A 23,185-nucleotide genomic window follows, 5' to 3' on the forward strand; every position below is an offset into this window, starting at 1 on the left:
ATCCATTGCATTATATATCATTATACCGGCCACAGACCTCACAGGATTCAATGCTGTATACCTGCATCAGTTATCATGTTCTGCATTTTATGGGTTTAATTCTATGGTTATATGGTCACATGGTTATACTGCATGTTATTACCTTTTCTTTCCTCCCCCCCCCCCCCCCGCCCATTGATTCCGTTGTTGTTTTGTTAGGGTTTATGCGTTTCCCTACGATGCCTCTCTACAGATTATCAGCCATCCGTCATCCGCCCCTCCCCTCCAGGGAGGGTACATAAGGTCTGACCATACAATGCTGCTCAATCCTCCCCCTTGAGAAAGCGCGCTGTGACGCGCGAAACGTACGTCGAGGAATGCGTGACGTCATTACGCCAACGTACACGCGGCTTGTGGTAGGAGACACGGTTAGCTCCAGGTACTCTACAGGGCTACAGCTGCCGGTACACCAGACGCGGGATACCAATGTCAGGTCGTATATTGCCTCACTGAGGTCACTTTACACCCTCTCCTGCGGTGCTCCATACTTATTGTGGCATTTTGTTATATCACCACACACGATTGTGTGGGATTACGCAGCTTCACACAGCTTCTGTTTATTTACAGTTGTGGTTTTGAACATTGCTAGTTCTCAGTTTCGTCCCGTGCCTCCACACATTTGGGGATTTTAGTCCATGCATCCTAGTGCATTTTTATGGTGTCTCGTCGTTTTTATATTATCCATTAAAGTATTTTTTATTTTCATTTGAGTGTGACCTTTGCGGTTTACCCTATCTAGGGAATAGGTTATTTAGTGGCCTCCTATGAGATGACATTTTACTCATAATGTCACCTATCCAGAGTGCAATAATAGGGGGCTTTATATAATCATAGCTGATTATTTGTGTGTTCATATTGTGCTTTCTCCCTTGCACCAGGTAGTTTATTTTCATGTTTTATGGTTGTTTGTTTGGTGTAGCGACGTGCCCCCTGTGTATGCTAGTGTCATTTGGAGGTGTGTTGTCACCCTTTTTCTCACACGTCAGCTCCCAGGGAATCAATTTCCTTATTCCTTTCCCCTCCCACCTATCCCACTGTAGGCTATTGTGACTGTCTCGTATTTCTTTAGACATGTCAGGTTTCCTCACTACCAAACAAGATTTTGGGGCCTGGATTAATGAGGCAGCATGCTTGTTCTCAAAAACTACAGTCGACTTACCTGTAACATCAACAGAGACAGATGATATTTAAAAATATTTTATTGATCTGGAACATCACATGAGCATCCAAGCGAAAATTTGATGGCAAGTAACAAGCCTTAACAACTATGCACTAGCAGGACTTGTCCCCAGAGGCTTAAGAGTATACCTTCCTCCCTCTCACCTAATTAACGACACACAATTTATAAAAGATTGGGAGAGTACTCTCCTCAAATGCTCAAGTGATTTAATCTTGTTACTCATTTCATATGAGAACAAACGACTTGAGAAAATTAATACAGAGATCAACACATTACTAGCCGATGTAGACATATGGCGAGACCATACTGACTTCATAGATTATGAAAAACGCCTGAAAGGCCAAATAGACAAACTGACGGCTGACATAAAAGCGAGGAAACAGCGTAAATTTTCTAGAGACACTATTGACTACGAAATAAATACCATCTTCACTTATAAAAAGAAACGTGAAAAACTAAGAAAAGATACAAAAGGTGCAGAATCAACTACTGATTGCAAAACCTCAGCTAGTGACGCTGAGTCAGATTCACAACAGAGCAGAGAAAATACTCACCAAAGGTTTATTCCCCTCCCATCCACATCTTTTGCTCCCCCTAGCCAAACTTTTTTAGACCTTTCTGGACCAGACTACATCCCCCCAGGACACGAAAGACCAGGAGGGGGATAGGCTCCAAGATTAAGAGACAGGGCAGTATGGGGTTACAAGGATCAGGGGATGCGAGACCTTACAGACGCGGTCGATACCATCGACGCAGGTAATAAACCTCTCCCCTAAAGTACTTACTGCTGAACATCTCAGCGTCCTCTCTAGAGGATTGACATTCTGCCCCACCAATCAGGCTGACACTTTCGAGAACATAAAGGACCTCAACCTTTTTGCTCGGAAACTGTCTCTTCACGTTTTCTTTAAACGTAGACAAAGACTATTAAGCATTAATACACCATCCGAAAATTTTGATACGAGAGATTTTGCGTTCCTGGAGATGTTACAAGAACTAGAACAAGAAAATACCAAAAACCCTGGCGAGGGACCATTTACTAAGTTGCGTAATAAATCACGGTTTACACCATCACTACAGACTTGCACAAATGTGGATGTTTTTACTCAGTTAGTGACTAATGACCTCATACAAATGACAAACAATTCCAAAAACTTTAATTTAAGCTTTAAGGAATACAAAGCTCTCAAAGATCTTGAGAGTGATGATACAATTACAATAAAACCATCCGATAAGGGTGGCAATGTAGTAATTTTGGATACATCTTCCTATGTCAATGAATGCATTAGGTTACTGTCTGATAAACGCTGTTATAAGATCTTACCACTAGACCCGACTGACACCTTCCTTACTGAACTATCGGTTATTCTTCAATCTGGTTTGGACAATAAGGTGATCACTAAAACTGAATCGGAGTTCATCTTTATTAAACATCCCCCCCTGTCCACATTTTACCACCTTCCTAAGGTACATAAGGGTGTCTATCCTCCACCAGACAGACCAATAGTGTCTGGCGTTGGTAATCTCACTTCCAACGCCAGTATCTATTTGGATACATTCCTACGTCCCTTTGTAGATACCCACCCCTCGTATCTTAAAGATACAAAGGCAGCTCTGCTGAGATTAGAGGATATCACTGTGGACAGTAATACTTTACTAGTGGGGATCGATGTGGAGAGCTTGTATACAAGCATACCTCGCTCCTTCGGGTTACAAGCTGTCAAACATTTTCTTCGAGCAAGGGATACTCATTCACGGGCACATAATGATTTTGTCTTACAGTTATTGAACTTTGTTCTGACCAAAAATTTCTTTCTATTTAATCAAAAGATTTATCATCAAGTTCAAGGCACCGCCATGGGCACCACCGTGGTGTTCATGGAGGACTATTCCATGTACACAGACAATATTGACCTCTGGTCACGGTACATTGATGACGTGCTTATGCTGTGGAACGGCATCAAGGAACTTTTGGTTGAGTTCATAGAAAAACTTAATCACAACGCACACAATCTTAAACTTACCTTTGAAGTCCAAAAGGATAGTATCAATTTTCTCGATATCACCATTTCAAAACAGCAGAATGGTAAATTAGAGACAACCATCTACCGTAAACCTACGGCAACAAATAGTCTTCTTAAAGCAGACAGCCACCATCCAAAACAACTTATTAAAACATCCCTACAGGGCAATTTTTATGCCTTAAGCGTAATTGCACCACCATGACTGAATTTAAGATCCAGGCTAAAGACCTCACAAAGCGTTTCCTAGATAGAGGATATTCTAAATCTATTGTTAAAAAAGCCTACTACAGGTCACTTAACATACCCAGACCTGGTCTGTTGATTGACCACCCAAGAGTAACCAACAATAAGACCCAGATTATACGCTTTATCGGCACCTACTGTAACCAATGGCAGTCCATTCGCCAGGTCCTGACCAAACATTGGCATATCTTACTTCAAGATCAGGATTTGGCGAATGTATTGCAATCAACACCTAACATGGTTAGCCGTAGAGCACGAAATTTGCGTGATCGTTTGGTCAAGAGTCACTTTCAGACCAAACCCTCACGCACATGGTTGGGAATCAAACCCAGTGGTACGTACACTTGTGGACGTTGCAAGGCTTGTCCTTCGGTCAAAGTAACAAAAACTTTCACTGACTCAATGTCACTCCACACTTACACCATTAAAGACTTTATAAACTGTCTTACCACAGGTGTGGTGTATCTGATCCAATGCTCTTGTGGCAAACAATATGTTGGCGAAACACACAGGGCATTCAAAATACGCATTTTGGAACATCTTGGGTCGGTCAGGAAAAAACATGATACACCAGTGGCAAGACACAAATGATACACATCAGGGTGATTCTTCTAACCTCAGTTTCATTGGCATAGCCCATGTACCCTGGGGCCCACGTAAGGGCAACTGGGACACTAAACTACGCCAACGAGAATGCTGATGGATACATTTATTAAACACACTTGCACCACATGGCCTGAATGAGGGTTTTATTTTCTCTTCATTCCTCTGACTTTGTTTAGAGGGATCCAGGTATATAGGATTTATTAATACCAGCTTAGCAGGAGCCGTTTTGACTTTTTAGGCGGCCCCGTCAGAATAGCTCATTCCTACACCATCCATTCCTCATCAGCCCTGATGTATAATGTGCCTGATGTGTATCATTCATTTTTGCCTGCCTGGTTATCAGGTTTATCAGTATTTGTGCATATTCATCCATTGCATTATATCATTATACCGGCAACAGACCTCACAGGATTCATTGCTGTATACCTGCATCAGTTATCATGTTCTGCATTTTATGGGTTTAATTCTATGGTTATATGGTGACATGGTTATACTGCATGTTATTACCTTTTCTTTCCCCCCCCCCCCCCCCCCCGCCCGTTGATTCCGTTGTTGTTTTGTTAGGGCTTATGCGTTTCCCTACGATGCCTCTCTACAGATTATCAGCCATCCGTCATCCGCCCCTCCAGGGAGGGTACATAAGGTCTGACCATACAATGCTGCTCACTCCTCCCCCTTAAGAAAGCGCGCTGTGACGCGCGACACGTACGTCGGGGAACGCGTGACGTCATTACACCGACGTACACGCGGCTTGTGGTAGGAGACACGGTTAGCTCCAGATACTGTACAGGGCTACAGCTGCCGGTACACCAGACGCGGAATACCTATGTCAGGTCGTATATTGCCTCACTGAGGTCACTTTACACCCTCTCCTGCGGTGCTCCATACTTATTGTGGCATTTTGTTATATCACCACACATGATTGTGTGGGATTACGCAGCTTCACGCAGCTTCTGTTTATTTACAGTTGTGGTTTTGAACATTGCTAGTTCTCAGTTTCGTCCCGTGCCTCCACACATTTGGGGATTTTAGTCCATGCATCCTAGTGCATTTTTATGGTGTCTCGTCGTTTTTATATTATCCATTAAAGTATTTTTTCTTTTCATTTGAGTGTGACCTTTGCGGTTTACCCTATCTAGGGAATAGGTTATTTAGTGGCCTCCTATGAGATGACATTTTACTCATAATGTCACCTATCCAGAGTGCAATAATAGGGGGCTTTATATAATCATAGCTGATTATTTGTGTGTTCATACACTGCTGAGGTGGGTCAAGTCTTGAACTTACACTCAGACATGTTTAAAAAGGTGGAGGAATTTCTTGATCAGTACAGTCAGCGGATGGAGCAACTCCAACAGACTGTACAAATTATGACTAATCTGGCATCACGTATCCCTACTGATCCTCTCCCATCAGTGGTCTGCCACAGCAGCCATGCCTATAAATGCAGCCTCTGAACCCCAACTCCCTATGCCCAAACCGCTACGGCGGCGATCCGCTTGGCTGTCACGGGTTCCTGATTCAATGTGATATCCAGTTCGAATTGATGCCATCTCACTTTCTTTCCCAGAGGTCTAAGGTGGCCTACAGTATATCATATCACTGCTAGTGGGTGACGCCTTGGCCTGGGCTTCACCCATCTGGGAACAAAGGCGGACCACACGGGCGCAAGGTAACAGCTGCTTCATCTTTGTTTCATATGTCCCAAGGCAGCTGCCCCGTGGCACGGTATGCAGTCGAATTTCGGACCATAGCAGCTGAGACCGGCTGGAACGATCAGGCATTGACGGCGGCATTCTGGAAAGGACGCTCAGAGAATCTTAAAGATGAACTCGCTGCACAGTAACGTCACACAAAGCTTGAGGAGCTCTTCGGACTATGCATTTGAGTTGACTTAAGGCTACAGGAGAGAAGAGTCGAGAGAACTCGACGCAAGTCAGGTACGCAGTCTCCCCACGGCCCCTATGCTGGGTCCCCCAGACCTCCGGATCCGGAGGAACCCATGCAGCTCGCAGGCAACAAATTGTCATTCAGAGAGAAACAGCGCAGACGTGATGCCATACTCTGCCAGTCCCTACAAGTCGGGAAACGCCAAATCTTAATTGCATACCGGGAAGACCTCACTGGGAACTATGTCTGCTTCTCGGCCCCAAAGGCCAACAAGACTTTTGATCCCCATCACCTTAACCGGCGACGCCTTCAAGGCCACTACTCAGGCCTTTCTGGACTCTGTGTTGGGGAAATTTCATTGACCAGGGATTTGCGGAAAAGAGTAATATTCCTCTGGTGCGCAAACGTCAGCATGGAAGCTATTGATGGTCGTCCCTTACAACCCGTTTTAATTTCTCTCCAAACTGTCCCCTTTCAAGTACAGACCGGAGAGGACCACACCAAGTCACTCCAGTTAGACGTCATTCATACACCTACCGTGGACGTCATTCTGGGACTTCCGTGGCTTCAGCGGCGTAACCCTCAGATCTCCTGGACAGAGTCGCAATCGCTTCTATGAAGCCCCTACTGCTCCCAGAATTGTTCCTTACCATTCAAAACCCTATGTGGGACCTCTGTACCAGAACAGGTAACCTCTCTTCTACCCATGATTTATTCCGAATTCCTGGATGTCTTCAATAAGGCTCAATCTGAGGAGTTGCAATCCCACTGGTCATTCGATTGCCCCATCGACCTATTACCCGTTTCTGTGCCTCCACGAGGATGTTCCTACCCTTTATCTTCTACAGAGACCAAAGACATGAAGGAGTACATCCAGGAGAATCTTCAGAGAGATTTTATTCAGAAATCCTCGCCCCCGGCAGGTGCAGGCTTTTTCTTCGTGAAGAAGGATGGGTCACTCAGATTGTGTATAGGCTATAGGGGGCTTAATATAATTACCATCAAGAATCGGTACACTTTACCCTTTATTACCGAACTTTTTGACAGGCTACAAGGTTCCACCATTTTTACCAAATTGAACTTACGGGGCGCTTACAATCTGGTAAGAATCCGACAGGGAGATGAGTGGAAGACGGTCTTTAATACTCATACTCATGACAGCCATTACGAGTATCTGGTCATGCCTTTCGGCCTTTGTAACGCTCCCGCAGTCTTCGAAGATTTTGTCAATTAAGTGTTTAGGGATCTCCTCGACCAATCGTCATTGTGTATTTGGATGACATCTTAATCTTCTCCAAAACCATACGTGACCATCCTGGCCATGTCAAACAGGTACTCCAACATCTCCGGGAGAATCGCCTCTTTGCAAAATTGGAGAAGTGTCAATTTCACCAGACTACAATGTCTTTCCTAGGCTATATCATCTTCGACACCGGCCTAGTAATGGACCCTGCCAAAGTGAAAGCAGTATTTGATTGGCCTCGGCCCACAACCGTGAAAGACGTACAAAGGTTCCTGGGATTCGCCAACTACTGTACTATCGTAGGTTCATTCAGAACTTTACCTCTGTGGTAGACCCCATTACGGCCTTAATGCAGAAAGGTGCCGACATGGCGCTGTGGTCTCCTGACGCCATCCACGCTTTCGAAAAATGTAAAAATGCCTTCGTCTCAGCTCCGGTGCTCGTGCACCCTGATTAAGGACTATCCTTTACCCTGGAGGTAGATGCTTCTGATGTCGGGGTCGGGCAGTGTTATCCCAAAGAAAGTCTTCACAAGCTAAATTGCACCCTTGTGCCTTCTTTTCTAAAAAAAATCTTGTCTGCCGAACAGAACTACAATGTATGCAATCATGAACTGTTAGCCATCAAAATGGCTTTTGAGGAATGGAGGCATTTACTTGAGTTACCGAAATTCTGGTTACCATTCTCACTGATCATAAGAACCTTCTTTATATCGAAGGCGCTCACCGCTTGGGGTCGCGACAAGCAAGATGGTCTCTTTGCTTCTCTCGCTTCAATTTCGTTATTTCTTATCTACCCAGTTCTAAAAACGTGAAGGCAGACGCTCTTTCCCGTCAATTTCTAGTAGATAACAAGTCCGAGGACAAGAGGAAACCATACTCCCTCCTTCATGCATAATCTCCGCCTATACTTTTGATTCCTTGGAAGACATTGTACGAAGCCAGTCCGTTATTCCAGAAGGTCTTCAAGTCCCAGAGGGTTGTCTCTTCACCGCACCACCTTATCGTTGAAAGGTACTGGAATGGGGGAATTCTTCTAAAGGCTCCGGACACCCGGGCACTAAAAGAACCATCGATCTCCTGGAACGGACCTTTTGGTGGCCAAGCATGCGCAAGAACATAAAGGGATTTGTCTCCGCATGTCCCACCTGTGCCCAGATCAAGTCGCCCCATATCCGACCTCCTGGTTTGCTACAACCGCTCCCAATCCCGGATTGCCCATGGACTTCATCGTGGAAATACCTGTGTCCAAAGGTCCGAACACCATTCTGGTGGTGGTCGATCGCTTTTCTAAGCAGGTCCATTACCTACCCCTCAAGGGTCTACCCAACACTCAAATTGTCAGAAATATTTATTAAGGAGGTGTTCCATCTGCATGGGGTCCCCCTGGTTATTGTGTCAGAGCCTCCCAATTTATCTCAAAGTTTTGGTGGGCCTTCTGCAAGCAACTAGGGATCTCGCTGCACTTTTCTGGCTATCACCCTCAGACCAATGGTCAAATGGAGTGAACAAATCAATCACTTGAACAGTTCATCTGTTGCTTCATCTCGGATACCCAGGATAACTGGACAGAAATGTTGCCTTGGGCCAAGTTTTCTCACAACAATCTGCGCAACAAGTCAACTCAAGATTCACCCTTTTCAACTAACTTTTTCCCAGTGTCGGCTCCTTGTGACCTTGGGCAAGTCACTTTATCTCCCTGTGCCTCAGGCACCAAAAAATAGATTGTAAGCTCCACTGGACATGGACTTGTGCCTGCAAATATGTCTCTGTAAAGCGCTACGTAAAACTAGCAGCGCTATACAAGAACATGTTGTTATTATTATTATTACTACTTCGGCTTTCACCCCTCAGCTCTTCCCACTGCAGGATCTGTATCCGGGGTACCGGCAGCAGATAATAGTATCCTGCTTCTTCAAGAGTCCTGGGCTAAGATTCAGGAGAATCTCAAAAAGGCAGTCTCTCTACGGAAATAACAGGCTGACCGACATCGTCGCGAGACACATATGTACGATCCGGGTCAGAAGGTTTGGTTGTCCACCATGAGCATTCAGTTGAAGGTCCCCACAGCTAAATTAGAACCAAGGTATGTTGAACCATTTCCCGTGATCGAGAAAGTCAATCCGGTGGCATACCGGCTTCGGTTGCCAGCCTTGATGAAAATCCCTTCTGTGTTCCATACATCACTTCTCAAGCCCTTCAGACAGGACCATCAGTCTCCAGCTTCAGTGCCCCCGCCTGAACCCCTCTTGGTTGAGGGACAACAGGAGTATGAGGTACAAACCTCTTGGACTCCAGGTTCTCCCATGGAAAGATCCAGTACCTGGTTCATTGGAAGGGCTTCGGCCCCGAAGAACGTTCTTGGGTTCCTAAGGACCTAGGCTTATTCGGGCTTTTCATCAGAGATTTCCTTTCAAGCCATCCCTGGGATGCCCAGAGTTCGCCCATGAAGGGGGGTTACTGTGAGGATTGTCCGTGGTCCCGCTTTATAACACACCCCGAGACGGGTGACGCATGCTGTACTACCAGGCTGAGGGACACAGCACGCCCCAATCTTAGGCTCCGCCCCCGTGACGCGTCCCATGATGAAGCCCCTAACGTGCGCCACTCCGCCAAGCTGAGGGACACCGCACGGACCTCGCTCAGGCTTCATTAGTCTGCTGCGTCCCATCTCGCGGGGGATTTGGCGAATTGGCCGTAACTTTGGAACGAGATGTGGTTGAATACAGATGGCTGCATCTGTACATTTAGGGCTCTTTTACGAGCCTCATTCTTCACAGTAACCCAAGCTTAAATGCATATAAACCACACAATTACCTCCTGCAGATTTAGGTAGCTTGATCCATACAGCCTGTACTGCACATGAAAAATACAATCATTTTCAGTCTTGCGTAAAATGGGATTTTCACTTTTTCCCTGTGGGTTCAGGGGGACGCTAGATGACAGCGACATGGAGAGAAAGTGGGAGAAAAGAGACATACAGCGTGGACTTCGAAGAATGAGAAAGAGAGGGAGGGAAATGGGGCTATGACATGAAATGTGCAGCGTGCAGAAAGTAGCATACCAACTCCTCTGCCCTGTCTATTCTTTGGTCTGGAGAGACCACCATAGGAGTGAGCAGCAGGGGAGGCGGTGTCTGAGTGAGGGGGTGAGCCAGGTTTCTGTAATAGTCAGTTGAGAGAGTTGGAAATGAATGTCATATATTGCAGTAAATGTATTATTTCAGCATAAAGATGCATTATCTTCAAACAACATGACTTTCTTTAACATCTTGGTGTTACCCCTATCCAGACACTAACAGAGCGCTTAAAGAAAAAGAGGGTGGGAGAGTCATACTTTAGATATTACTTTAGTGAATACAGCATTATGAGATTAATGTAATCTATAATAGGCTAACAGTGCAAAGGGAATCTGGACCTTAAAGTAATAATAATAATAGCCAGTGTTCGACAATCCTATACATTTACTCGCCCGGGGCGGGTGAATTTAACCCCCGGGCGAGTAACTATTGGCCCAAGCAGAACATGTGTTTTGTTTTTTAAATTTTCCCTGCTCGCGCTGAAAATTCCCTGCTCGCGCTGGCTGAAAAAAAAAAAAAACTCCCCCTACCTGACAGATGATTGGCGCGCGCTCCCAGGCTTTGTGGGCGCGCGGCCAGGCTCTATATGAGCCAGCCCCCAACGAGCGGCCATTTTTTTCCCATGGAGGATGGAGGACACAGTAAGTATTATCTGTGCCTTCCTCCACCTCCCTCCCCTCCCCGGTGCTCCTGCTGCCCGCAGTTATTGTGATGGGAGCGGGGGATGCCCCCTCATGTCCCCCCCCGCTTCCCCCCCGGTCCCGTGTCAGAGAGCGCGGCGGGTGATGGGAGCGGGGGATGCCCCCTCATGTCCCTGGTTCCCCCCGGTCCCGTGTCAGAGAGCGCGCCGGGTGATGTGAGCGGGGGATGTCCCCGCTTCCCCCCGGTCCCGTGTCAGAGAGCGCGCCGGGTGATGGGAGCGGGGGTTGCCCCCTCATGTCCCCGCTTCCCCCCCCCGCTTCCCCCCGGTCCCGCGTCAGAGAGCGCGCCGGGTGATGGGAGCGGGGGATGCCCCCTCATGTCCCCGCTTCCCCCCCCCCCGCTTCCCCCCGGTCCCGCGTCAGAGAGCGCGCCGGGTGATGGGAGCAGGGTATGCCCCCTCATGTCCCCGCTTCCCCCCCCCCCCCCGCTTCTCCCCGGTCCCGCGTCAGAGAGCGCGCCGGGTGATGGGAGTGGGGGAAGCCCCCTCATGTGGGAGCGGAGCAGGAGATGGGCGGGGGAGCGTGGTGGTGCTCGTCGCGGCCTGTGTGTGTGTATATAGGTGTGTATATATGTGTGTGTGTGTGTGTGTGTGTGTGTATATATGTGTGTGGGAGTGTGTGTATGTGTGTGGGAGTGTGTGTATGTATGTGGGAGTGTGTGTATGTATGTGGGAGTGTGTGTATGTATGTGGGAGTGTGTGTATGTATGTGGGAGTGTGTATGTATGTGGGAGTGTGTGTATGTATGTGGGAGTGTGTGTATGTATGTGTGTGTGTGTATGTATATATATAGGCGAATGTGTATGTGTGTATGGGAGTATGTGTGACACCAGAGGTACCTCCCCCCCCCCCAATCAGTCAGTCACCCCTGCCCCGGTCAGTCAGTCACCCCTGCCCCGGTCAGTCAGTCACCCCTGCCCCGGTCAGTCAGTCACCCCTGCCCCGGTCAGTCAGTCACCCCTGCCCCCCTCTCTCTGGTCTCCCCCCATCTCCCCTCTCTCTGATCTCCCCCCGTCTCCCCGGGCAGCTCGGTTTCTCGGGGCGGTCGCTGGGCGCGGAGCGCACTTTCTCCTCTCTCTCTCCTCTCTCTCCCTCTCGCTCTTACCTCTCTCTCGGCTCTCTCTTCCCTCCTCTCCCTCTCTTCCTCTCTCTCCCTCTCTTCCTCTCTCCCTCTCTCTCTCCCTCTCCCTCTCTCTCTTCCTCTCTCTCTCCCTCCCTCTCTCTCTCTCTTTCTCTCTCTCTCTCTCTCTCTCTCTCTCTCTCTCTTTCTCTCTCTCCCTCTCTCTCCCTCTCTTCCTCTCTCTCCCTCTCTTCCTCTCTCTCCCTCTCTTCCTCTCTCACTCTCTCTCTCCCTCTCCCTCTCCCTCTTCCTCTCTCTCTCTCTCTCTCTCTCTCTCTCTCTCTCTCTCTCTCTCTCTCTCTCTCTCTCTCTCTCTCTCTCTCTCTCTCTCTCTCTCTCTCTCTCTCTCTCTCTCTCTCTCTCTCTCTCTCTCTCTCCCTCTCTCTCCCTCTCTCTCCCTCTCTTCCTCTCTCTCTCTTCCTCTCTCTCTCTTCCTCTCTCTCTCTTCCTCTCTCTCTCTTCCTCTCTCTCTCTTTCTCTCTCTCTCTCTCTCTCTCCCTCTCTCTCCCTCTCTCTCTCTCCCTCTCTCCCTCTCTCTCCCTCTCTCTCTCTTCCTCTCTCTCTCTCTCTCTCTCTCTCTCTCTCTCTCTCTCTCTCTCTCCCCCTCTCTCTCCTCCTCTCTCTCCTCCTCTCTCTCTTCCTCTCTCTCCCCCTCTCTGTATCTGGATATCTTATTTACCCTATATATCTTAACTGTCCTATACTACACCAAAATAACCTATACTGCTTTCTTCCAGATCTGACTCAAGCTTCACACGGAAGACATCGGAACCCCCCTAACCCAGAAGACAGGTAGGGAACACATCCCCTCCAACTTATAACATTGCGGGAATGAGGTACCTGGACATTGAGGGACTGCAGATCAGGTAAGATCCCAGGCGGGATTGCTGCTTTAGATATTGTGAAGCGGGGACGTCCAGACACTGGTTAAGGGGTTCAGGAAACTAGTCATTCACCTGTGGCTTTTATTTCTAGATCCGACACTTACACACACACACACACACTAAATACATTTGTCAAAAACGAATGTTGTTCTGACTAGGAATTTATTAAATGTATTTTAATTATATATTTTATTTTAAAGCGGGGTTGGGGGCGGGACTAGGGGCGGGACTAGGGGCGGGACTAGGTGGCGAGTAGATTTTTTGGTTGGGCGAGTAGATTTTTGGGTGATTTGTCGAACACTGATAATAGCATGTTCTTGTATAGTGCTGCTAGTTTTACAGAGACATTTTGCAGGCACAGGTCCCTGCCCCGTGGAGCTTACAATCTATGTTTTTGGTGCCTGATAAAGTGACTGGCCCAAGGTCACAAGGAGCCGATACTGGGAATTGAACCAGGTTCCCCTGCTCGGTGCCAGTCAGTGCCAGTTAGTGTCTTTACTCACTGGGCCGCTCCTTCACCCGTGATAGTGGGATAGTGGGATAGTGGGATAGTGGGATAGTGGGATAGTAGATGTTTTTAGTGTTGCTTTTTCACCCTTTAGGAGATTGGAGATCAGTACTCCCCTTTGATAGCAAGCTTTAGCTCTTTAGACCAAAACTATCCATCCTCTGATGTGCAAGAAAGAAGGAGGTAGGGAAATGCCAGAGAGTGAAAACTGAAAGAAAAAAAAAAGGAGTAGAATGCAGGCAATGATCTGAATAATGGTCCCATCAGATGGAGGGGCTGTGCTTACTGGAGGTCTCTTGCACTGCAGTCATCAGTTAAAACTAGTGAAGTGTGAAGGGGAAGAAGACACTGCAGCTGCAATAAACACAACTGCTGAAACCATCATTATCCCTAATCTCACACACACACACAGAGCTATATACAGTTTTAAAATGCTCAGTCACACATACACAAATAGAAATAAATATAAATGCTTGCAACCATCTTTAGAGAGATTATACAATCACATACAAATTCCCTCTAACAAAGCATACAGAAATACATAAAACGTGATATATATATATATACGTATCCTCATGAATATATGTGAAAGGCATATGCAATTTCAGAATATATTAATTATTAACATATATTTATTGTACCAACACAAACATACTTTTTTCCTCGTATATAAATGGAGATGGAATCAAAGAGCTACACCCATGGTTAAAGTTAGATGGTACAAAGGGTGCATACAAAATAATTTATTTTACAAACACTCCCCCTAGTTCTGTTTGTAGTGCAAAAAATGTTATATAAATCTTTCTAAAATATGGTTCACAGAGGATTGTCCCTATGTTTCATAGATTTTAGAATCTTTCACAGTACTACTACTATTCCATAGCAGAATTAATTGAATGTCGCAACAAATAGATTAAAGATGTATTCACTGTACCCTTTGTCTGCCACAGGGGCAGCAACAGTGGCCATAGCTGTTAACAATGTTAGTTGCCACTCACTTTATAAGCGGTTAATGAGCTCTCTCTCTTTCTAGTAAATATCCACTTTTGTTTTATAACACATATTGGGCTATATTTGCTAGGCAGTGCTATGCTATGAGAAATCTTTTCATTCACATGGATGGGCTGAAAGATTACGTCTATCATACCACTGCTTAGTAAATATGGACTATTGTGGCTTAGTGAATGACCACTTCCTTTATTCATGCAATGGGATACCATACCCAGTAAAGACTATTGGCCATATTAATCTAAACAGTTTTCTGTCATAAAGTAACTTTCGGCATTAAGAAACACCATACAATCCATTCAAGTTGGAATGTTATGGCAGAAGTCTGCTTATTCAATATGGTCCCAAGTTTACTATTTATTTGCATTGCTAACCAGCAATATTTCTATAGTTCAGTTCAATACTTCCCCAAACAAAGATAAAATACCGTATTGTTTACAAGTATTTCATGTGAACAAGGTAATAAAATAAGAAACCACTGGGAATGGGAGTGAGTCTCCTCCAATAGCTGCATGCAGATGTAGCAGCCGTTATTGCTCCCGCTGGCGCATTGCAGCAGGACACACAACGCGCCAGCAGGAGCAAGCACCTTTGTAATGGCCATAAAGGGTCAGGGTTACACACTATTGTACCAGCAGGTGCAATAACGCCTGTTACATCTCTGTGTATATGCACAACGGCTAAGGGACAAGAGAAAACAAGTCTCTATAAAACATGTATAATAATATTTTTTCTTGCTTTGTGCTAGCATTGTACACTAATTTCTTTCAGTCTTACAATCTTATTTGTGTGTGTGTGAGTAACAGGGAGAAGTAGTGACATATCCAAGGTCACAGAGAGCTCACACTGGGATTCAAACATGGTTCAAAGGCATCAACATTACCACTTTACTACTCCTTGACATTACAAAATTGGGGGCTCAATTAAAGATTGCTATGCTGTTGTAACACTAGACAACTATTGGCTGCAAAATGGAGATGAAAACCTACTGTAGTTGTTTTACAACACAATGCACATTTAATACATTATTGTGCAGCATATAGCTACTTAGTACACTTCTATACTACATTATTGTTTTACCCCTCTGCTGTACAGATGGCCACCAACACATTTATCTGCAATGTATTGCAAGTCCCTCTGGAAATAAAGGGGTTAGCTGCCCTAATCTTACTCTCACTACAGTACCACTCGTACACTTATATTACAACTTTTGGATAGCTCTTTCGTATCAGAATTCCATACAGTAATGCTGCTTCCTTTGCTTGGGATGCTGCCAATGTCAGGAATTGTTTAAATGTTTGACCCTTTGCAGTAACATTCTAAGCACCCAAATGATTTACTGTATGAACAAAAAAGTACCGCATTTCTAAGCAACGACAAACATTATATATATTATATTTTCTTAATCACTATATGGAATATCTCGTTGACAACTACAAAAGATTCTTGAACTGAACTTAGCTCCCCCACAAAAATAGCCCTTCCGGTGACACTGTTTAGCAATGTCTTGACGATTCCTCTGGCACTATTGTACACTCCAGGGGTTAACTGAATAACAATAACACAAAGGGTTGAACGTGATTTAATGCTAAAAATGAGTGGAAGTGAAACAGAACTGCAACACTCCCCAGCCCCATTCCATGAAAGTGAGGACTTGGTAGACCTGCTGAACCCATGCTTACGTCATGCAGCTGTACACAGGTCAGTGATAGCTACACAGGGCAGCGTGCAAGAATTCTGCCCCAGACCCGTGGTGTTACAAGCAAATAACATACAGGAGTATAGAACTGGAGCTCTATTCGCAGCATTCGGCTCTCACCTGCTACACCTTAGATGTACACTGCTCCAGGTGACCACACTGCATTTTGCGGCTGCAGACCGTGTCCTCAGCAGGAAACAGTTCATTGTAGAACTCATGGCAGCTGCCTGTGATGACAGAACACACTGAGAATGAGGGCATGTAGCAGAAGGCTGAGGATGTGTGTGGATCACCTCCCCTACAGCAGCAGCAACATCATCATGAGCATCATTTGCAGTATAATCAATGGTACCCTCAAGCACTACTGACAGATGAGTACTGGAGCACAGTGTAGACTGTGAGAAAGATCCGCCCACCTGGAGCAAGGATTGGACGATGAGACCCCTTACCTGCAATAGGGCTGGGAATGGAGATCCATCTGAAACAATGATTGGATGGGATGGGAGGGACCAAGAACGTAGAGGTGTAATTAATCACTGGTTGTCACTGTGAACTATGCATGTGCAGCACAGATAGAACACGAAGTGTGTAGCTTCCAATAATTAGCCGTTCTCTTTCCTGAATTGTGCTACTGTGATGGATGAGGCAGCATCTCTCCTTGGAAATAAAGGTTAAGCCCAGCCTGCTACTTCTTTGCAAAGACAGGTCCCTTACTTATAGAGCTAAATATCAGGGAAATGTATTTTCCAATAGTGTACATCTTTATGATATACTGTACATCCTCCCTCCCTAGTCACATGCACTACAGGCCCCCTGTTCTTCTATCCTGTGCTTGGCTTAGGTGTGAAACTGTCCCAGAAAGTGTATATTATGGGTCTGCATCGTCTGTGTCCCATGTAGCTTTGCTATTTGCTGCATGACCACTGCTGAGATGAAGTATTTGGAAGCTCCCCAGATATCAGACATTTCGGCACACTAAGCTGGGGAATAATTAACCCCTTCCGGTCAGGATTCCCTTGTATTTTCAAATATCTGTTGGATGCGAGCCAGCCCTGTCATTGGCTCAAGATTAAAACCCTTCACAAATGTCCCTGGTTGGTCTAAAAACTCCAAAGGGAATAATGGTCTAGAAAATCTTTAAAAATCGCCTGCCTGGCAATTTTACTTTTAGATTTACTAGGGAAAAATATTTTGATGCTGTGATCTGTACCAGTGGCTAACCGCTAAGGTAATGAAGAGGTTAAATATCAGTGTCTGGTTTATTCGTGGTACCTGGGGTTGGTGAAGGTTGTAGTTGTCCCAGGGTGGGTGTTTAGGCCTACCGGGAGGGTTGCTGGAGGAGTTAACCCCTTCATTACCTTACCGCTACCCACCCAGTTGGCCTAAACACCCACCACCTTCAAAGTTGCCCAAGGGTGGGTGTTCATGTCTCCTGAGAGGGATTAACCCATCCCTTACCTTAGCGGTTACAATGGCTAAGGTAATGAAGGGGTTAACCCCTTCTGCAAGGCCTAAACACTTACCTTGGGGAAATTACCCCTGTCAACCACCCCCTCTACCACCAACATCATACAGGAATGGGGCAAAAGTGCTAGTCATTGGGAAATAGCCATTTTGCCCATTCAAATAATCATTACAGTGCAATATACTAAAAAACATTACTATAAAAAACACATTACCATAGAACAAAACTCTAGCCGATTCATCCATTGATTGTCACTGTGGTCATCTATACCCTCAGCAGGTCACAGATGCCACATTGGCAAGCAATGGCCATCCTTCCCACCCACCCCCCTCCTTTTTTTAAATGTTTCCACTTTAATATGTGCATCAATACAACCCCAGCAACTTCCAACCTGCTACTCAGCCAGGAGGCCTAACCACCCTCCCTGGGGAAACTACCCCCATCCCACACCCCTCTTCCGTCATCACAACACATACAGATGGGCAAAAGCACTAATAGCTAAATATGGCTAATACAGTTAGGTCCGGAAATAATTGGACACTGACACAATTTTCATCATTTTGGCTCTGTACGCCACCACAATGGATTTGAAATAAAACAACCGAGATGCAATAGAAGTGCAGACTTTCAGCTTTAATTCAAGGGGTTGAACAAAAATATCGTATGAAACGTTTAGGAATTGCAACCATTTTCATACACAGTCCCCTTATTTCAGGGGCTCAAATGTAATTGGACAAATTAACACAATCATAAATAAAATAGTACAGCCTCCATCCCCGTATGTGCAGGGATAGAGCACCAACATTTGTCAACTTTGACTCACAACATTTACACACTGGACTTGACAAACCTAACCCACATGACTTGGGCAAGACAACAGTAGGTTTACACAGAAAGGAAAAGAGGGGGGTTGGGGGGGACGGCCTTGAACTTGTTTTATGGATGTTGCATCCTTGATTTCATCCTTGCGGCTGTATCCTTCCTAGGATTGGAGGCTTCACTGCCCTGTCATCTAGTCTCGGGGCCCATCCTACCTGTCTCCTGATTGATAGTGCCTGAGTCCTGCCCCGTCATCGGAGAACGCAATCAACTCTATTAATGCAGGACTGCGTCGGCATCTAACCCTGGGATGTCTGTTTGGGCAATCCATGGTGCCCATACTTTTAGGAAATTTGAGCCAGAGTCGTTGACCCAACTTCCATCTGGCACACGTGCCAAATTCTATTCTGAATTTTGGGGATAACTGGAATTTCATCTCGTTTCCATACTGCTGCGAACTCGCATCGGGTGGCGCTGCGAAATGTGCAACCAGCTTGTGTGCCGCTTTTGGCAATCCCTGGATTCGCCTGCCCAAAAGGAACAGCCACGGATCCAGGGGGATCTCCAAGTTTAGGATCCTCTGTAACCATTCCCTAATGTTTTCTCAAATCGGGACCACCCTCAGGCAAGACCACAGCATATGTTTTAAATCCGCTGATTCCCCACACTGCTTTGGGCAGAGCGGCGAATACCCTTTAACAAATTTAGATAGTTTAAGTGGGGTATGATACCAATGCATGAGGACCTTAAATGTGTTCTCCTTTAACGTGGCACAGACCGAGCTTTTGGCTGCAGCCTGAAGGATATGATCCCAGTCTTCGTCTTCTAGTGTCTCCCCTAAGTCAGTCTCCCATCTCGTCATGTAGTTGAGTCGGGGCTCGTCAATCTTTCCAGGACAGATCACTTCCATGTACATCCGAGAGGTTAGTCCCCTTGTGTCCGTTCCTCTAGAACACATTTGCTCAAAATTCGTTCTTGGGGGTCGAATTGGGAATTTATTGTTAAAAGCTCTGATCTGGAGGTATCTAAATACTTCCGAGTTTGGTACTCCTTTTTCTGATTTAATTTGCTCAAATGTTTTAATGAATTTCCTCCCCTCCAGATCTTTGAGTCGTTTATAACCCGACTGAGACCAAATTAAAAAGTTTTTACTAAGCATCCCCGGAGCGAAATCTGGGTTCTTGAGTAATGGGGTCATCAGGGATTGTTTGGTGGTAAGCGTATGTCTAAATTTGGAAGTCTCCCATACCGCCAGAGAGTTCACCTGCAGCCGCATCTGTATTGTGTTTCCACAACGTTTGGGTAGCCAGATTAAATCGTGCAGCTCAACTGGTGCACAGCAGTCTCTCTCCAGTGCCACCCATCTCCGCAAGGACGGGTCTGCATGCCACTGGACAATTTGGCTCAATTAGGCTGCCTTGTAATATGCCAACAAGCAAGGTACCGCTAATCCCCCTTTTGTGACTGGCCTTTTTAATATGCTCTTCGCAATTCGCGGGCTTCTGTTGTTCCAAATAAAATTCGATATTCGAGACTGTAAGGAGAGGACATCAGCTTGTACTAAAGGTGCCGGTAGGGTCTGGAAGAGATAGAGCACCCTGGGGAGGAGGTTCATTTTAATACTATGGATTCTCCCGAACCATGAAATACCATAACCGGCCCATACTCTGAGGTCCTCCCTTAGAGTCCTGAACAATTTCGGGTAATTTGCTTTATAGAGTGAATTATAATCTCTGGTAATATAGACCCCAAGGTATTTGATAGAGGAGGCTTGCCATTTGAAATTGAAATTTATTTCTATCAATTTTTCTACTGGTCGTGGTAGATTTATGTTGAGGGCTTCTGATTTGGCCTGATTGATTTTGAACCCGGAAATTTGATTAAATTTTCCCAAAATCTCAAAGACATTAGGCAGGGAGGTGAGGGGTTTAGACAGTGTCAGGATCACGTCATCCGCATACAGCGCTACTTTATGAGCTTGTTCCTTTACCTCTATCCCTGAGATATCAGGGCTTAGGCGAATATGCGCTGCCAGAGGTTCGACACACAGGGCGAATAACAGCGGGGACAGGGGGCATCCCTGTCTTGTCCCGCTACAGATCTTAAATTGATCCAAGGGGAAGCCCTGGTGTCGGAACCCTAGCTGTAGGGCCGTTGTATAATGCCAAGACGGCCTCGAGAATCCGTCCTTCAAAGCCAAATGCTCTCAATGCCTCCCTCAGGTAGGGCCAATCTATTCTATCGAAGGCCTTCTCCGCGTCCAGACTCAATACCATTGACGGGATATTACGTTTCTTGGCCAAATCAATCAGATCGATTATCCGTCTAGTATTGTCTGCCACTTGCCTGCCTCCGATAAACCCCACCTGATCCGGTGTATTAGTCTGGGAAGGACGATACCCACCCTGTTAGCTAAAAGTTTAGAGAAGATTTTTACATCCGAATTAATCAGGGAGATGGGCCGGTAGCTCTTACAGTCTGCCGGGTCCTTACCCGTCTTATGGATCAGTGAGATGGAAGCCTGGAGCATCTGAGTTGGAAAGGAGGCCACTGTGAGAATTTCATTGAATAATTTCAGAAGTTGGGAGGCTAAAGTTTTCAGATATTTTTTATAATATAGATTTGAGAAGCTTGGCTTGTTGGCTTTTTCGTAAAACTTACGCCTTGACCATGCCAACTCTCTTTCGGCCTGGGAGGTTAGCAACAGATTGAGTTTAATTTTGGTGTCCGATATCTCCTTCAGGATATCATCCTGTTTACGGGCGATGTGGGCCTCTGAGAGTTGTGCCAGTCTCTCCCTCAGCTCTTTTATCTTAGCCTCTTTCTCTCTCTTTTTTTTTGGCGGCCAAATTCATCAAAATCCCTCTCATCGTCGCCTTATGGGCTTCCCATAGTGTCGAATGTGAGGACACACTTCCCTCATTGATTCCGAAGTATTCTTTTAATTTATCCCCTACCTCCCGTTCGGTTACCGGGTTTTTCAGTAGGAGCTCATTCAGTTTCCAGTTCGCTCCGGGTCTGTCCAGCAAACTCAGTGTGCACCGCAGCTCTATCGGTGCGTGGTCTGACCAAGAGATGTCATGAATCCCTGTGCGGGAGACCACTGGGACCACCCTGTTCGATATCAGGAAATAATCTATCCTGCTGTATCTGTTGTGGGGGTGGGAGAAGAAGGTATATTCTCTCGCTATAGGGTGCTGCTCCCTCCAGATATCCACTAATTGGCAATCCCTCATCCCCTGGTTGAATGTTAGTATGTCCTGTTTCTGAGGTTGGTTAGTCCCCGTGCATCTGTCCAGGTCTGGGTCTAGCGTTCTATTAAAGTCCCCCGCTAACAGGATATTGCCTTGTGCTTTGCTGTGTAACAAGTTAAAGAATTGTGCGAAGAACTCTGGGGCGTGTTCGCAGGGAGCGTATACAGACGCCAGCGTTAGCAGTTGACCTTGGATGGTCCCTATTATTATAATGTATCTACCATCTTTATCTGCGTAGGTCTTGGCTACTTGTAGTGTCAGGCGATTGTGTATGAGAATTGCCACCCCTCTTTTTTTAACAGGCGCCGAGGCCAGGTGATGTGTCTGGAAATGTTTGTCTAAGTATTTAGGATGGTTATGTTGGGAAAAGTGAGTCTCTTGCAGGCAGACTATATCCGCCTTTTTGCCTGAAGGCGATTTTTCTTTTAATAGGGTTATTGAAGCCTTTCACGTTGTGTGAGATGATTGTTATTTACTTACCCATTGTTTGGTGCACATGAGCTGCAGCCGCTGTGTACCTGACCTGTTTGTCTATGGATGTCCTTGTCTTGAGGAGGCTCCAACCTCTGTCGTTCTGTTTGGGCGTTCTTAGCCTGGGTGGGGTCAGGGTTGGGGGGATACATAAGGAAAAACTGGGGGAGACAAACACATAACCACAGTGTTATTACATTTATACTGTCCTCGGATCCTTGGCCCAGCCAACTGGGAACCGAGTCCATTGCCTTTGGGTGCCGGAGGGTCAGGGCGGGGCACCGCTCTCCTCGAACCACTCCCACTCCCCTCCCCCCCCCCAAAGGACTTCGCCAGAGCCAAGTGTATGAGCGTCACCTGACTCAGGCTCGAGGTCCATGCGGGTTGCTAGGCAGGTCTCTCCTGATACCCCTGCCCTGCCTTTCCTGCGAACATAACTGCGCAAACCTTTGTTAACTGTAGCGCTACTTCCCTACTAATTCTATGCGAAACTTAACCACCCCCTTAACTTCTGGTATTGCTTGCCTCTTCTTCCTGTGAACTACGACTTGGATCCCCCCCCCCCGAGCTTAATGAAAATACAGGCGTCCCCACCCCTTCGCGCCCCTCTCTCCTTCTTGGTTTAGGTTGACCATTTTCTTTTTCCTTTTTGGCTGCTCCACCCCCCCCCTCCTTGCCACCCTCCTGCCGCTCTTTCTATTCTCTCTCTTCTTTATACCTCCGTCCCGTGCTCCTCTCCTTGCGTGCTACTCCCCGTCCCTACCTACCGCTCTCTCTCTCATCACTTTCTGTCTTTACCCGTCCGCCTCCGATCCCGTGCCATTGCTGTCTACTCCCACCTCCCCTCTACTCCTACCTCTCCCGTATCTTCCGCTCTCCGTCCCCTCTACCTCCTGCATAACTTCCCCCTTCCTTCTCCTACCTTCCTTGCCCCACTCTTCTTCCTACACCTCA

General features: G+C 46.3%; 1 protein-coding gene across 2 annotated transcripts in view; it reads right to left on the minus strand.

Annotated features, from left to right (window-relative positions):
* MTHFD2L (methylenetetrahydrofolate dehydrogenase (NADP+ dependent) 2 like) overlaps positions 1–16,573 on the minus strand; it is a 197,573-nt gene extending 181,000 nt beyond the window's left edge. For both annotated transcript variants that reach the window (XM_075565482.1, XM_075565473.1), the window contains exon 1: positions 16,343–16,573. In XM_075565482.1, coding sequence (XP_075421597.1) covers positions 16,343–16,440 — 98 coding nt within the window. In that variant the 5' untranslated portion in view covers positions 16,441–16,573. The remainder of the gene's footprint in view (positions 1–16,342) is intronic.
* Between the last annotated feature and the right edge of the window lie 6,612 nt (positions 16,574–23,185).

Source organism: Ascaphus truei, chromosome 1 (genome assembly GCF_040206685.1).
Source record: "Ascaphus truei isolate aAscTru1 chromosome 1, aAscTru1.hap1, whole genome shotgun sequence".
NCBI lineage: Eukaryota > Metazoa > Chordata > Amphibia > Anura > Ascaphidae > Ascaphus > Ascaphus truei.